Source organism: Quercus lobata, chromosome 11 (assembly GCF_001633185.2).
Source record: "Quercus lobata isolate SW786 chromosome 11, ValleyOak3.0 Primary Assembly, whole genome shotgun sequence".
Taxonomy (NCBI): Eukaryota; Viridiplantae; Streptophyta; class Magnoliopsida; order Fagales; family Fagaceae; genus Quercus; species Quercus lobata.
The window spans coordinates 8,687,442-8,704,642 of NC_044914.1; the positions used below are offsets into that span (position 1 = coordinate 8,687,442).

General features: G+C 35.8%; 2 protein-coding genes across 2 annotated transcripts; one reads left to right on the forward strand and one right to left on the reverse strand.

The window, feature by feature from the left end:
* Nucleotides 1-5,310: 5,310 nt before the first annotated feature.
* Nucleotides 5,311-5,685, reverse strand: LOC115966347. The gene has a single exon (XM_031085595.1). The coding sequence runs from the start codon at nucleotides 5,683-5,685 to the stop codon at nucleotides 5,311-5,313; it is 375 nt and encodes a 124-aa protein (XP_030941455.1).
* Nucleotides 5,686-7,564: 1,879 nt separating this feature from the next.
* Nucleotides 7,565-11,855, forward strand: LOC115967892 (pollen receptor-like kinase 2). Its single transcript, XM_031087039.1, is given in 4 exon segments — nucleotides 7,565-8,350; nucleotides 9,641-10,231; nucleotides 10,953-11,554; nucleotides 11,557-11,855. Coding segments are annotated over 4 exon segments (1,929 nt in total). The 5' UTR covers nucleotides 7,565-7,641; the 3' UTR covers nucleotides 11,584-11,855.
* The last annotated feature ends 5,346 nt before the right edge of the window (nucleotides 11,856-17,201 follow it).

Genomic DNA, 17,201 nt, shown 5'->3' on the forward strand with positions numbered 1-17,201 from the left:
CCTCTAAAAATATTATCTAGCCAATATATATGTCAAAGTTGATAGTTTTATACAATATATTTATAAATTAAGACCTGCTTTAGTATCAAAATATTAAGGTTTATATATGTGTTTATTTATGCATGTGTGTGATGATTTATCTTGACTTTTGACTAATATATTAGTACCACAATTTGGCCACCAAATAAAAAATCCTAGCTCCGCCCCTAGAAGAGCAAGTGTTTAAGGGATGATAGTAAAATATAATAATATATACTAGCCTTATTACACGCGCTCTGCATGTACGATGATACTCTTTTTTTATTTTGAGTTTAATATAATTTTTCTATTTGAATTTATCTGTTGTTAGTGAGGTTACATTGTAAGAGATTTTTATAAAACTAAAATTTATGATTTGAAATGAAGTAAATTGCTAGGTTTAGTGTGTGCTATTTTTTAGAAAAAAAAAAATAGTGTGCTAATTTTTAGGAAAAAAGTTTCACAGGTAATTTTTTTTTTTTTGTTTTTCTTTTTGTTTTTGAATTTTGTTGAATTATAATTTTAACCCTATTTTTTATTTTTTAGGAATAAAGATTATCTAATTAGATTATGGGTATTTTTGACATTTTTTAACGTCATAACTAACTTTTTGAATCCTCTTAATTTATACTCCCTCCGTCCCAAATTGTTTGGCTTAGTTAGAAAAACCCAATTATTTAGGAAAACATTATTAACTACCTTATCTTTTTGAAAAAAGTTAAAAATTTCCTAAATTACCCTTAAATAATTTTTTTTTCTTTGTTGAATTTATTTATTTAAATTTTTAAATATGATTCATGTATAGTGGATTTCAAAATTTAGGTTTTTAATTTAAACAAATTCTCCCCCAAATAAATTAAGGGCATAAAGGGGATGTTAGTAAATTAATAGTGTTTGACTTTTCAAATAGGACATAATTTTGGGACATTCCAAAATGGAATACAGGCCAAACAATTTGGAAAAGAGGCCTATCAAAAAAAAAAAAAATTGGAACAGAGGGAGTACTAGACTCTGAGCACGCGCGTGAGTGTGTGTTCAAAGGCTCTTTTATTTTTTGGGTAAGGGTTAATTTAGAACATTTATTATAATTTTGGATTACTATTTTTTTAATCACAAAAAACCTAGGGTGTGACGAAAAATGATTTTTTATAAACTATTGGGAAGAGTTTGTGTTTGTGAGAAGTGCATGGGTAGATAATTGATAGAGCATTATTTGAATGTGGGGAGTGTTTTTTGTTGTTGTTGTTGTTGTTGATAAATGTGGGGAGTGTTTTGGTGTAGTGCGTGGGATAGTATTTCAACATAGAAGTAAAAGTAGTGTTTCAAAGTGGGTAGGAATTTATTTAGGAGAGAATTTACTACTTTAACCCCATTTTGATTGGTTTAGATTAATTGAATTAGGGGTATTTTTGACAATAAAAAAGGAAATAACTAACTTTTTGAATCCTTTTAATATACACTAGCCTTTGAGCACTCGCGGCTCTTTTATTTTTTGGGTAAAGATTAATAATTTGTATTAATTTGAGATTTCTACTTTTTCTAATCCAAAAAAAAAAAAAAACTAAGGGTGTAATGAATTTTTTAAAAAAAAAAATTGAAAAAAAAAAAGAAGACAAAAGAAACAAATACATTGTGATGAAGTAAAAAAAAAAAAAAAGAATACGTAGGGTGCGTTTTGTAGATTGAAGGAGTTTTAAAACTAACAAAAGAGTAATCTTATTTTGTAGGAAGTTAGTGAGTAGAATCAGGAATTTAAATCAACTTAAAAGTAGAAGTTTATTAGAAGTAGGAAGACATTTCAACGTAGAAGTAGGAATTTATTATTTTTGTCCATTTACTATATTAACCCCATTTTTAAATTTTAGGTAGGAGTATTTTTGACAGTAAAAAAAACAATAACTAACTTTCTTTTTCTAATTTACTATTTTAACCCCATTTTTAAGTTGTTGGTTAATTAATTTAAGAATATTTTTGATAGGAAAAAAAAACAATAACTAACTTTATGAATCCTCTTAATATATACAGATATATATATATATATATAACAAATATTTTATAAATTAAATATGTATAAAAAGAAGATTAAATTATATACACACTTGGAATATGAATATATTATACACACACGCTTCGGATTGGTGGGTCTGTCTAAGTAAGATTTGTTCTCATCCCACCTCTTTGGGGCGCGGCAATTTTGCAATTCCCGCCTATTTGATCATGATTCATTGCCTACGCCCTACTGTTAAATAGTCTTACAAATAAATAGATGCCTTTAGCAGACTTAGGTCGGTTTGAGAATAATTTATTTAGTTAAAATTGAAAATTTTTGTTGAAAGTACTGTAAATAAAATAGTATAATAGAATCCATGAATAATACCACAAAAAGCAATAAGACCCATGAATAAAGAATAATAGCAAAAATAAACTAAATAGTAAAAAAACTGCTCAATATAAGCTATCCCAAACAGCATCTCTACCTACTTGATCATAAGTTGTTGCCTACCGTTGAATGGTTTTGCAAATTTTTTTATTTTTTGTTTTTTTAGAAAGTTTCAATCTAGGGATAATTACACATAACCTACTTGTGGTTAGGGCGAAAATCACTTTGCCTACCCGTGGTTTGAAAAGTATCACTTAACCCACCTGTGGTATATTTCCATCAATCTCCGTAACCCACCTCAAGCCCAGCCGTTACAAAAACACCTCTTAACACCAAAACACAACATAACGCGAATCAAAACACCCAAAACTCAGAAACTTTTCAAGAGAGAGACTTGTGATGAGATCAACGTGTTATTCGTGGTTTTTATATCTCTTTTTTAGCCTGTCCTGGCCTGGTGGTTTCATCTCATCACGATGGTTCTGGCTCTCCATAAGTGGTTACAAATTTTCTCGCCATTAATGAGTTGTGGCTCTCCATTTGGTGGTTTTGTGTCACCATTTGTGGGTTTTGTTGGTTTTTGCATTTGGGTGTGCTTTATTTTTTTTTTGATACAAAGATATTCTTGTGGAAAAGAAACCCCCCTACATTCCAGAAATAGATGATCCTTCATATACTAACTTAATGGGAAATAGAGATATTCCTAATGGGTATGGTCTGCCACTATCTTCTAACAAAAACCTGTTATCCTGGAAAATATAGATTCTATTTTTTCTACTTATGAAATCATATCTAGCCTTTTTTCCTGCTATATGTTTTATAACTTTTAGGCACCTGTAATGCTGAAGGACAAAGTATTAATATTTTATAATTTCATTTTGGCAAATGTCATAAGAAAGTTCATATCTTTTTGATTGATTGTAAATGGTTTCTTCTTTCTTTTCATTTGGCATAAATATCATATGGAAGGTTTTCAAATGTGTGTATCACTAAAAGTTGGGCACCTAAATTTGGGCTTTGCTTCTTTTTTTTATTTTTTATTTTTTATATCTTACCTCCTTTCTCTTTAGCAGATCTGATTGGGAATATATTGATTTTTTACAAATTCAGATATGAGGTATTGATTGAGAATCTCTTTGTATGTTATTGCAAGTTTCTTTTCTTTTTTTCTTTTTTCAATCTAGGCAGCTGGTTTATTCCATTATAAATCACTTTTGCTTTTGATGGGTTACTATCAAATTAAGTTACTGGTATAGGTTCACCAGATCAACCTTACTACAGATTCATGGGTGTGCTTTATTTATTTATTTTTTTTGCAGAAATCACAGTGGCCAGTGGTTATGGGTTCACAATAGAGAGAAAAGAAAGATAGAAGTTTTCCCCATTGCCTCCCTCAACCCATTGGCTAACTCTTCGAATTTATTAAAAAAAAAAAAAAAAAAAAAACCCCAGTTGCCCATAGCCACCAGAACCTCCATAGCCACCCGACCCACCATTCGAAACTGTAGAAACTAGAAAATGATCAAAACCCAGTTGCCCAAATCGCATTTCAAAACGGCCCAAATTCTATAACTCGGCTCCATGGCTAGAACTCAACGGGTGAGAGTAAGAGTGGCACGAAGAACAAGTACGAAACCCACTAATCTGAACTGGGTTTGTGGGAATTCGGGTGGAATGCGAAATGGGTCTGCGAGAAACCCCCATGAAACTGAAAGAGAGTAGGGATTTGTGGGTGATTGATGCTGAAAAAGAGATATAAAAACCACGAAGAACACGTTGATCTCACCACAAGTCTCTCTCTTGAAAAGTTTCTGAGTTTTGGGTGTTTTGATTCGCGTTATGTTGTGTTTTGGTGTTAAGAGGTGTTTTTGTAACGGCTGGGCTTGAGGTGGGTTACGGAGATTGACGGAAACATACCACAGGTGGGTTAAGTGATACTTTTCAAACCACGGGTAGGCAAAGTGATTTTCGCCCTAACCACAGGTGGGTTATGTGTAATTATCCCTTCAATCTATGATGTCCACTCCTGATGATAGCTCTTTATTATCAGACTAAAACACCAATTAGTTTTTGGTGTAGGCGGGGATTGAACCCTAAATCTCTTATACAACCATCAGAGATTTTATCGGTTGAGCTAACTGAACCCATAATAGTCTTGCAAATTAATATATATATATATATATATATATATATTATATACTTTTAGCCATTGAAACTTATTGTTGCCAAATTTTCTATTTATAAAATGGGAGTTTTATAGTATTGCCCTTTAACATTAAGGCTATGTTTGTTTCAACTTAAAAATTTTCTAGAAAATGAGTTATTTTCTAAAAAGTATTTTGTATAAAGTTAAGTTTTATTTTGATAATTGGAAAAATTTTCCATTTAAATAATTAATCCTCTAGGTTTATGACAAATCAAACATTTGTTAGTATTTTTTTTTTTGTTTGTTAAAGCTTAACTAATTTAGTCATGTGATATGCACACATAGGCGGAACTAGAAGTGTGCCAAGGGGGACCATGGCCCCCTAACTTTTTAAATTTTCCATTATTCTTCTTTCATTATAATAATTCTATCTCAAATTGATATTTTGAAAGAAGCCATGTTTATATAGTGTGATTAGATTCATATTACATTATAACCAACAATAATAGAGGGTTTGATTTGACGCAAACATAATATTCTGGTGGTTTTTCTTTAAAGGAATATTTAGGTGGTTAATTGTTTAAATTGAAAGTTAAAGAGCCTTAACGTCAAAGTAGGGTGATATTTATATTTTCTAAAAATATTAGTGATATTTTTAAAAATAATTATTTATAATGGATTATGTTCAAGTTACACTTACACCACTCAATAATTTTTTTTTTGGGAGAAAGGAATGAATCCACTTTTATTAAGATAATAATCAACTTTAAGTCGTAACATCAACATACACCAAATAGGAAATGTCTGGCGGAATAGATTCCATCCAAACGGACAAAGGGGAAGACTTTCTTGCTCTCCTAGCTAAAGCATGAGCTACTCCGTTGCTCTGCCGCCTCACGTGAGAGAAAGAACAGAATTGAAAACAACCCATTAATGACAAGCAGTCTTTAACAATGTGCCCAATACTGGACCTGTTTGGGCAGCCCCCTGTTAGAGCCTTTACAACAATCTCTAAATCTCCTTCAAAAATGACCCTATACAATCCCAATTCCTCCATGAAGATCATAGCCCTCCTAGCTGCCATCGCCTCAAGAATCTCCACCGTTTGAGGCATGAGGAGCTTCTTTGCTAAGGACGCCATCACCTATCCCAGTTCATTACGCACTACGACACCGATTCCTGCTGCTTCTTCCTCCGCAAAGTATGCCCTGTCGTGGTTTGCTTTGTACATATCGGGTTCCGGTGGTGACCATCGTTGTGGCTGTGGTTGTAATCTCATTGGCATGTTCTTGGGTTTTGCCTGAAATTCTTTTAAAATAGCTTCTGCTGCGTCAACTATCTTCTCAGGCGGTAAACATTGCTCCTTAAAGTGGCATTTATTTCTTCTGCACCAAACAAACCATGCAATCACTGTGAACAGTTCTATATCTTCCTCATACTGTTTTACAGCGGACACTAGATCACTGAAGGAGCCCAAATGCATCTGAGCTTGTCTTACTCTATTAAATCCACGACCCCAGCAACACTGAATTTGGTCACATTCCCATAGTGCATGCAAAGCGGTTTCTCTGTTCAAGCTGCAGCTGTTGCACACAGGAGAGTTTACCACATTGCGTCGATGGAGGTTCGCCAAGGTTGGTAAGGACTCGGTACAAGCTCGCCAACAGAAGTTTTTTTATTTTATTTGGGATCCTCATCTTCCAAATTCCTTTCCAAAAACTTCTCAAATTGCTGCTGTTTGACCCCGAAGCTTCTCCTCTGTTTTCTAGCTCTTCCAACAACTGATAGCCCGTCTTTACCAAGTAATTTTCGTCCCTAGTTCGTGGCCACACTAAGCAGTCCCTCATCACCGATTTACATAGTGGAATGGCTTTTATTTGCTGAGCCATAAAAGGTGCAACTTTGAAGTCAATCAGCTCCCCATTCCACTCCATTGTGGTCTGATTAATGAGTGAGGAAACGGTAGAATCATCCTCAGAGCTTGGTATGCGTGGTATAGCTCCATTCGGGAAGCATCTAGGAATCCATTTGTCATGGAACACCCGAATCTGCGTGCCATCTCCAACTCTCCACATCATTCCTTTTTCAATAATATGCCTAGCTTTAAGCAAGCTTTGCCAAGCAAAGGAGCCCGTGGAGCATTTTGCTTCAAAAACCGATCTTGAGGGGAAATACTTGGTGCTGAAAACCTTGTACAGTAGGGACTCCTTTTCAATAATTTTTTTTATTGGTTATAAATTTTAACAAATCTATTGTTGGATTAGATTTTCTTTTTATACTCTACATTCTTGCAGATTTTCAAGATAATTTAAGATGAATAACTATATATGTTATTTTCCATAAAAAAACCACATCATCAATCTATTTATAATAGTGTACACCTGTCATCTTTATTGTTTATTTTGAATTGAAGTTAGGAATCAAGAATTGACGTTATGGATGTTGATAATAAGTGGTGCAACATGCTCTTACAACAGCTAATAAAATATAAACAACACCTATGCCTAAAAACTCTTACTGTATTTTAACGATCTAGTGCATTTATAGTGGGGTGTACTTTCTGTACATGAGTGGGAAAGCTCATCATTTTATAACGCAAACGTTAAGAAAAACAACAAAAGTTGGATTACACGAGTAGCCGTTTTTACATGCACCCATTCAAAGGCACTCCGGATACTTCTCTTCCCATGCACACACATGCAAATATAAAGCAATACTAAATACGTACATAATTTTTTATTTATTTATTTTTTTTTTTAGGATAGTTGATTTGATAAGTTTTAATTGGTTCTGGTTTAGGCTCACTATTGTCATCATTTTTTTTTTTATCCACCACTAACAATTTGCCATATTAACAATTGTAAAATATTTAATGAAATTTTTTGGTTCCATAAACTTTCTCATGAATTAATAAAGACTTTGTCAACCACAAACCCCCCTTTAATCTATCCCTTGTAAACAGCCTTTCTTATTTACTATTCTAAGCTAGTACCTCCTCTCTCTCTCTCTCTCCAATGCCATCAAACTTCCACCATTCTTGCATCTTTCATGTTACCTCAAAAGAACCCATTATCAATTTGCAGCGCAGCCCACTCTAATGGGCGTGCACGCCGCCCCGATAATGCGTGCACGTCCTTACTACACGAAAGCACGTAATAATTTGCGATCATTGCTTGTTACCATTTTCATGTTTTTGCACGTCGTTATTCATGTTGTTTCTGGGGCTTCAGAATCAGAAACCCTCATCAAGTTCAAGGGGTTCCTTGAAAACAATGAAGCATTAACCAGTTGGAGGTCAGGCACAACCCCATGCTCTGGGAATGTACCAAATTGGGTTGGTGTTCATTGCTTGCAAGGAAAAGTTTGGGGCTTAAAACTAGAGAATATGGGACTAAAAGGTGTCATTAATGTGGAATCGCTCATGTCATTGCCATATTTGAGGACCTTAAGCTTCATGAATAATCACTTTGATGGTCCATTGCCGGATTTGAAGAAACTCCCTGCATTAAAGTCAGTGTATTTGTCACACAATAATTTTTCAGGAGCTATTCCAAGTGATGCATTTTTTAATATGCTGTGGTTGAAGAAATTGTATTTGGCGCACAATAAATTTACGGGTACTATTCCTATATCATTATCACCATTGCCAAAGCTTTTGGAATTGAGGCTTGAGTATAACCAATTTGAAGGCCAAATACCCGATCTTCGTCAAGGACAGTCTTTGCAATCTTTCAATGTATCATACAACAATTTGGAAGGTTTAATACCAGGATGTTTTGCCATGGTAGATTCGAGCTGCTTCTTGGGTGAGTCAAATTCTTAATTATGATCATATATGTTTTCATAACAATCTGTTTCTTAAATAGTTAAATTAATCGGGTTAATTATTCTTTAATTCACCAATAGTTTGAATTAAATTTAATTTACATGTGGTTTAAAAGTAATTTACTTACTCAATGTTACTTTTTTTTGTTGATATTTTTTTCAGTTCCAAATTGTTAAAAATTTACTTGTTTAAATTTTGTGCCTTGACAGGAAAGCCCAAAAAGCACAATAATAGCCTCTCATTGTAATATGGATACATTCAACTTATAACAAAAAAAGAAAATACCATTAAATTGGATGAGTCAAGTGCAATTTTTTTTTTGGGATAAATCTCTTAGGGTTTAAAATGTTATGACTAAAAGTGCAAGCGTACGCCAAAACCCTCTCTATTTTACAGTGATTTGCGAGTCCATTAAGTGCAACCATTTTTCTTAGATAGATTTTTGAGAAGAATTAAGTGCAACTTAAAACACATATTAGCAATTCAAAGTTGGCCAAAACTATAGGTAGAAAATTTTAATTTTACCTAAAAATAGTATCAGTCAGTCTTTTTAATTAGAATATGACTATTTTCAACAAATTCAAGGCACAAATTATTATTAACATGTGACTTTAGGCATTTGTTAAGAAAGCATCAATTGAGTCCCATTTGTATTGAATAGTAGCAAAATGACAAAAGTTATAATTTAAAATATGGACTTTTTTTTTGCAAGTGACTTGATTGTCTATAAAAGTAACTTGACTGCTATAAATTTTCCATTCTTAAGACATTCATTAACTGGATCTATTACCAATTTCAGTTGATCAAGCACATGATTCTCATATTTCTGAGTTTAAGTTATGCAAACTTAATTTTAATTTATCATTTCAAATTAAAGATAGTTTCCATTAGACTTAGCCGATATGAATCATATGATACATTAGTTTGGTAGCATGCACGACTCTACTTATGATAAAATTATCTTATGAAGCAGTTATGTGATGAAATCATCGTCTAACAACATGTGGAACCCACAAATACTGTGAGAGGTTAGTCTTATGAGTAGTCTATACTCTATAGCAGTGATTCTCTACCTTCCTAAGGTATAGATCTTGGATCGCTAGCTTTGTCTGAAGTTTATCATTATCCTCTGATCGAATACAACCAACCATATATACAAATGCACCCAAAGATACATACATACATACATATATATATATATATAGATATGTTATATCAAGAAATATTTTCACGTATATATTTATGGTACTTTGTTCAATATACCGAGCAGGCAACGAGGGTCTATGTGGAGGTCCTTTAAGAAAATGTGGCAAAACCTCGAAGGGGAGTATCATTGTGGTTGTCATAGTTGTGGGGCTGGCAATAGGCGCCATTGGTGCGGTGATCTTCATCCTTAGCTGCCGGAGCAAACCAGTTTCATCAGTAGAGGCTCCCTCATCAAAATCAGGTTCCGAAAAGAAAACAGGTATTAAAGAGTCAGAACAAGCTACGTATGGTTCACCAGATCCCTCTGGAAGCAGCAACAAGAAGTTTGAGAGTACACTGAAGCTGACCTTTGTCAGGGATGATAGGGAGATGTTTCATTTGCAAGACTTGCTTAGAGCCTCAGCTGAGATATTGGGAAGTGGATACTTTGGGTCTTCTTATAAGGCAGGTTTGGTGACTGGATCAGTGATGGTTGTGAAGAGGTTCAAGCAAATGAACAATGTTGGGAAAGAAGAGTTTCAAGAGCATATGAGAAAACTAGGGAGCTTCTCACACCCTAATCTGCTTCCTCTGGTTGCATACTACTATAGGAAGGAAGAGAAGCTCTTGGTATATGACTATGTTGCGAAGGGTAGCTTGGCTGATCATATTCATGGTACTTTCCTCTTTATTATACTTTAATTTTGTCACCCAACTCTCTTACTCACTTACTCCACTGCAACTTCTAGTTCAAAACTCATTCATACAAACATGGTCTTATTTCTTATTGGTTAAAAATAAGTTAGGGTAGTTGTAATGTCCTCATTTCGTTTAAAATACAACAATGTCCATTTTTGTAATGAGTATTTTACCTCATTCCTTATTATTTCCAATCAAATTAATGGATTTTTTTTTTTTTTAAATTATAAATTTTTTGTTCAAACCCACCTATTGATGACCTTAATTCTCTCCAATAACAAACATATTACATGTATAATGATGACCATTCACATCGTTTATGTGATGTGTATGTGACATGTTTGTTATTGAATGTATAATATGGTCATCGATCAACGTGTGGATTCAAAAAAAATTTTCAAAAAGAAAAAAGAAGAAGAAGAATTTTTCATTAATTTAATGAAAAATTCTAATGGAAAGGGTAAAGTGATCATTACCAAAATATAAGGAGGATATTGCAACACTTCTACACTACAGCAGTTAAGTGCAATAAATTATGTATCCTCGTACTAATTCAAAATAATAACCCCATGTATATGATTGAATTTGGTACCATTATCTTTTTTTTTTTTATAAATCCATTATGCATGAGGAATTCTGTGTCTTGCAACAACTCCTGAACTTGCCTAAATAATTTTCTGCCATTTACATTCTTTCAGGACATAAAGCTCTAGGCCAACTAAGCCTTGATTGGCCAACCCGGTTAAAGATTGTCAAAGGCATTGCCAAGGGCCTTCAGTATCTCTACACTGAGCTTCCCAGCCTAATCGTTCCCCATGGCCACCTAAAGTCCCCAAATGTTCTTCTCAATGAATACTGGGAGCCCCTTCTCACTGACTATGGTCTAGTCCCTGTGGTGAACCAAGAGCATGCCCAACAGCTCATGGTGGTTTACAAGTCTCCAGAGTACTCACAACTGGGAAGAATAACAAAGAAGACTGATGTATGGAGCTTTGGAATATTGATATTAGAGATTTTAACAGGGAAGATCCCTTCCAACTTTCTACAAAAGTGTAAGGGAAGTGAGGAGGAATTGGCAAGTTGGGTCAATTCAATTGTTCCTGAAGAATGGACAGAGGAAGTGTTTGACAAGGAGATGCGACCAATTTGGGGTAGTGAGGGAGAGATGCTGAAGCTTTTGAAGATTGGATTGGATTGTTGTGAAGGGGATGTGGAGAAGAGGTGTGATTGGAAGGAGGTTGTTGAAAGGATTGAAAAGCTGAGAGAGCAGGATGGTGATGATGATTTTTCCTACACTTCATGAATGAGGCAGACATTGATGAACCTTGAAGAGGATTGTTTGGTTGGTTCAACTTCTCCATGGATTGTTAAGTGCAAAAGTCCTTAGTCTCTCATGAAATATTGATTTCTTGGAAAGTTATATAGATTAGAAGGTGGAATGGTTTAGTGTAAAAATCCCTTACTATAGGGGGTGGAAGTTACTTGTGATAGGGTTTGTTAATGCACTTACAGCATGGTTTTGAAGTAGAATGGGAAGGCTGTCATTTTAAAAAAAAAAATTTTCTTTTAAATAATTCAATTATTACAACAAGTAGTGGTAGTGCAATTTGAACCCTGAATCTTGTCATATATGGGAGACTAGATAATATAGTTATGTGAATACTCTTCGCGGAAGGATTTTCCTTTTGTTTTGCTTGATTACTTAGTATAGGCTTAGCTTTCTCTCTCTCAGAGAATCTCCAAAGAGTTCGAATTTGGTAAGAGTGGGGTGTAAAACCCATAATTTATACCATCTAATAAGAGATTGCCACATTAGCTTTTTACTTAAAACTCAATATATCCTGCCACACATAATAACATTTCATTAAATTCACAGTTAAGTTGGATTTTCAAATGAGTATAAGAATTGATTAAGTGTATTTTTTAATATGTAATGTGATGATGTGGCATGTTGGGATTGTAGGGGTAAAACTAAGGTTTTACACCACATCCTTATTGAATTTAATCTCATCTTGAAATGCATAATTTATGAGTAATTTCAAACATGCTTGGACTTGAAGTGAATATCACACCCTCTTGATAAGGTATCACATTCATAACAACCAAAAAATAAAGTGGCCAGGTAACATTTAAGGTCATTTCCCCAATAATCTTTTGAGGAGGCTCAATATTGTTTTAATGTGGTTTTAAATAGGTAGACGTGTCAAATTTTCATTTGTTAAGCATAAAGTGGAGTAGGGAGAGTGGTACAGAAGATTTAGACTCTCAATTAATGCGCATTAGCTAATGACTCTTTAAATGGGAAAAAAAAAAAATTGGAACACATGACATTGCTCATGTTTCTTGTTTCTTGGGCAATATGTTTTGGGCTATATCATGAAGTTTTGATTAGATTTAACCCATACAACAACAAAAATTTCAAGTCAATCGACCTTTAGCATTATGTCAATTATTATTTGGAAAATTTTCATTTTAAATCTCATGATTTATGGGTGTAACCATAATTCCAAAAGTAACAAATCAAATGCTCAATCTATATTAAACATTAAACACATTAGTTTGAGATATATTTTATTAGTTTTTAAAGCCTATAGTGTTGTTTGTAGTCGCGTGTTTCAATCGTGGCCACAAGTTGAACAATTTTTTTTAGAGGGCCTATAGTTGCGTTTTTAAAAACATGGCTATAGCCTGCCTACAGTTGTGTTTTTGTAAAACGCGGCTTAAAGCATGTCTATATTCCAATCGGTTGGTATATTCTTGACCTATATTCTTGAGGAGAATTACATTTTTCCACCCTAAATGTTTATACCATATTTTGTCCGCCCTTGATTTGCGTGTCAGACCCTGGAAAATATAAAAATATTATTTTCTCTCTACGGGGCCATGAGAACATCTGGAATGATGTGGCGCAACTTGTTCGGGCACCGGAGCACCCGAAGTGCCCATTTCCTCCAAATGACCAAAACGCCCTTGGTTAGCCTTAGGTTTAATCAAAGGTCAAACAAGGTACAAACTTCCACAAAAAAACATTTTTCATAGATTTACACCAAACCCGAGCTTCTCGGAGATTTTTAACAACTTTGACCAAGTTTGACTCGAAGTCGACCCGAGGTGGGCCTTAAAACCCTAATTTTGATTCGGCTGTTAGAATGGGTTGAAACCAACGCTATTACAAAGATTATCAAATTCTTGTTCCAATGACTATTCATGGGTAGAAATTGGAGTTAGAATGGTTGAGATATCATGAAAACTAGGATGATGCACCGATCGACGCACCACAAACTTCAGAGAGCCATAACTTTTGATCCGACCGAAGGATTTTTAGGTTCCACAACTTTTAAAAATCAGGAAGCCAAGATCTTTCCAGAGATAGGGCCTTTGAGGCTGGCGGCCTTTGCCGTTGCCTCGAAATTCTCGCTTGGGGCTATAAATAGCCCCAAGGACGCCCTAGACCGAGGAGACCACATTATTCTGGATTTTGCTCTTTGCTTGGATGCTTTTTGCACGTTTTTTCTCTCTTCCAAAAACAAAAAAACACACAATAACACACATCAAAGCTTCTTGATTCTTCTCTCTTCACCAAAAACACAAGGTATTGTTCTTATATCCAATCTTCCTTTCCTTGGTTCTACACTTTGGATTTGGGGTTTAGGGGTGTGGATGTAGCTTTTTGGCTACCACCTACACGCCTAACCTTCTAAATCTTTTTCTAGCATTTTATTTTGCTTTTATGCCTTAATAACATGATTTATTACTTTCCTAGCGTGTTTCTTGCTTTCTTTGTGCTTCTAGCTTAGATTTTCTTGGTTGATATGTCTTATGCCATGTTCCATGTTTAGATCTATGTTTTCACATGTTTATATGTTTAGATCTACATGCTTAGGGTTTTATGCCATGCTTTCCTTTGTTTCGTTCCTCTTTTTGTTCTATGTTGATGTTAGGGTTATATGCTCACATGCTTGATATTGTGTCTATGGTTATGCCTTGCTTGGATCTATGTGTTTATGCGCTTTTCACCATGTTTTATGCTTAGATCCGCATCCGTACATGTCTATATGCTTGGATCCATGTCCTACCATGTCTTTGTGCTAAATTTCTACATGTTTGCATGCAAGTTTCTATGCCTATATGTCTAGATCGATGTTTTCACATGCATGTGTGCTTGGGTCTATGCTCTTTACATGCTTTATGCTAGCTTTCCATGGCATAATGGTTAGGACCCGATCTAGACCTTATGGTCTTTGTCATCGTCCATACATTGAGGCCCACATCAAAGGGTTTGGATCACCTTATTTTCATGTCTATGCTTGCTTGCTTTTATTGCTTTATGCCTATGTTAGCCTCTTTTGTTCTTGGCTTTACCATGTTTGATGCCCTCCGCAGGCTTGATCTTGTTTTGTTACATCTAACGCCAGTGAGGCCTTGTTTGGATGTAACCATTTGGGAGGCATCTTCGGATGCCGGGTTGCTCCTTGCGCGCCCTTCCCTTTTCCGCTCCGTGCAATGATATGCTTGTCATGCTTGTTTGTGCCACCTGTTGGCTTTATATGCATCTTTACACGCTTACTCACATGTTCATGCATAAGTCTTGCTTGATAGTGTGTCGTCCATGCTTCAACACAATGAAGTCATGGAAATTTGATCCAAACCTACATTTGTCCCCTGTGGACACCACCTTTTGTTTGTTTGCTTGCCTGTTTGCTTGCTTTCTTGCCTTGTTGGCTTTCCTATTTGTCTGCTTATCTTGTTGCTTGTCATGTCTCCTGCCACATGCTATGCTTTGTTCGTTTTCCTGCTTGTTTGATTTTACATTTTTTTGCTTGCTTTCCTACTATGCTTGCCATGTCTATCACGCTTATCTGCTTTATGCCTCTTTCATACACTTTTTGCACCTTTTTTTTCCATTGCTTGTCTGCTGGTTTCTTATCTTTGCCTTTGCATGTACACACATGAATCAAGGATGCATGGAGCTAGGGTACAATTTCCCAAGTGCAAGCAAAAGGGGTGCAGATGCAAGTATGTAGATATGAACCAAGCGGCTATGTTCAGTAGGGTTAGGAGTTTAGCCTTTCCCTTTGGTTATATACTCTTTTAAACCCTTTCCTTCCTCCTCCCTTTCTCTCTTAGATGGTTTGTATTTGGTATATCTAGGGCTGTCCATGGGTCGGTCTGGGTCGGGTTTGTGTCCAACCCACAACCGACCTGATCAGATCGGGTGGAGAAGTTCCAGACCCGCCGCCGACCATGAAAAGCCACCGGTTGAGTCGGATTAGGCTCGGGTGGATGGCGGTCGGCTTTGATTTCAACCAAAAATACAAAGATCAAACACAAACCCAAAGAATAAAACCAACGATTCAAAAGATCTACAACTACGAACCCAAATAACAGAGCCACAAACCCAAATAACAGATCCACAAACCCAAATAACAAAGAATAAAGAGATCTACAAACCCAAATAATAGAAAATAGGGAGTTCGTACTTGAGAGCTTGAACTTGAGAGAGAGATAATCATAGATTTGAATTGGTGAGGGGAGAGCGATGTTAGCGATGGAGGCGAGAGATCGAGTGACTGAAAGTAGAGAGATCGAGTGACTGAGAGATGGAGGCGGTGGTTCTGATCGGCGATGAGTAGAGATCAGCGAAGAGTCTGATCGGCGAACTGATGAAGAGTAGAGAGATCGTTAAAGGAGAGAGTGAGAGTAGAAGAACTGAGTGAGTGAGTGAGTTCTGAAATTCCTTTTAACCCATTTATAGTTCGGTCGGGTTAGGTGCTTCGGGTTTTGGAAGAAAAGACCTGCTGCCGATTGCTGGAGTAGTTGAATCGGGCGGTGGAAGGTTTGGGTCCGATCAGTTTGGCTGGGTGGGTCGGTTCTGTGGGTTGTTTGGACAGCCCTAGGTATATCATGTTTTGTACCATTCGTCCTTATCTCTAGAGTATGTCAACCCTTGTTTATTTTCCTGCACTTATATTTTGGGCCATGCTCTAGGGATGTAGGCATTTACTTTCCTGCTCTATGTGCTAGCATTGTGCATGTTGCATGTATATATATATATATATATACCTACTTTCCCCTTTCTAGTGTGATTGTCACGATTTGTGTCACTTAAGGCTAGTGATGCCTAATTTCCGCCGCGAAAGTAAGGTGACTTCTTGCTGGATTTTCGTAGTGGAAATCTGGCACTTTGCTCGAATGCCTTAGGAAAGCATATATTGGGACCACACCCGTTCAAAAGCCAAACCTCAAAGCCCCCTATGCATGCAAAGCCCTAAAAGCCAATGCCAAAATCATGTTTTTACTGCCAATCTCCGAAAATTAAGGTTTTATCAAAACAAAGAATTGTCCTTGGATAGGCATTGTGGGGTGCCTAATACCTTCCCCACACGTAGCCAAACTTCCAAACCTAAGAATCAAGATTTTTTTGCCATCCACATTAGTTTAGGAAAAACGCCATTTTTTCTTATCCTAGGATCGGTAATAAAATCAACTAGAAACAGGTGACCAATCATATCATAGAAAGCCTAATGATTGGTGGCAACTCCACTTACCTTCGGTAATCTCTTCAAATTCGGCCCAGATTCTTGCCATAACACTAAAGGTAGACCTACCTTCCTCCACAGAGAGAGAGAGAGAGAGCACTCGAAGCTCCGCGCGAAGAACACACATATACATCGAAAGGGGCCTCCACTGGGCCCTATGCGTGCGGGAGCTGTTGCTATGGCAGGTGGTCAAACGAAGGCACGGTGGTGGCGGTCTTTTCCACTTAGCCGGTTGAGGCCGGGCATTGAAACTAAATTATACCCCAATTTACTCTTTGTCCTCTGAATTATCAAAACACATGATTGACCATCCAAATCAAAAACTTTGTAACATTTAATTCCCCAACATATATTTTGTTTTTACAAAATTCAGCATTAAAAAACCAATTTATCTCTCTACCAACTATT

Excerpts from the sequence above, each read along its gene's own strand:
- LOC115966347 (XM_031085595.1), bottom strand. The coding sequence starts at position 5,685 with ATGGCGTCCTTAGCAAAGAAGCTCCTCATGCCTCAAACGGTGGAGATT.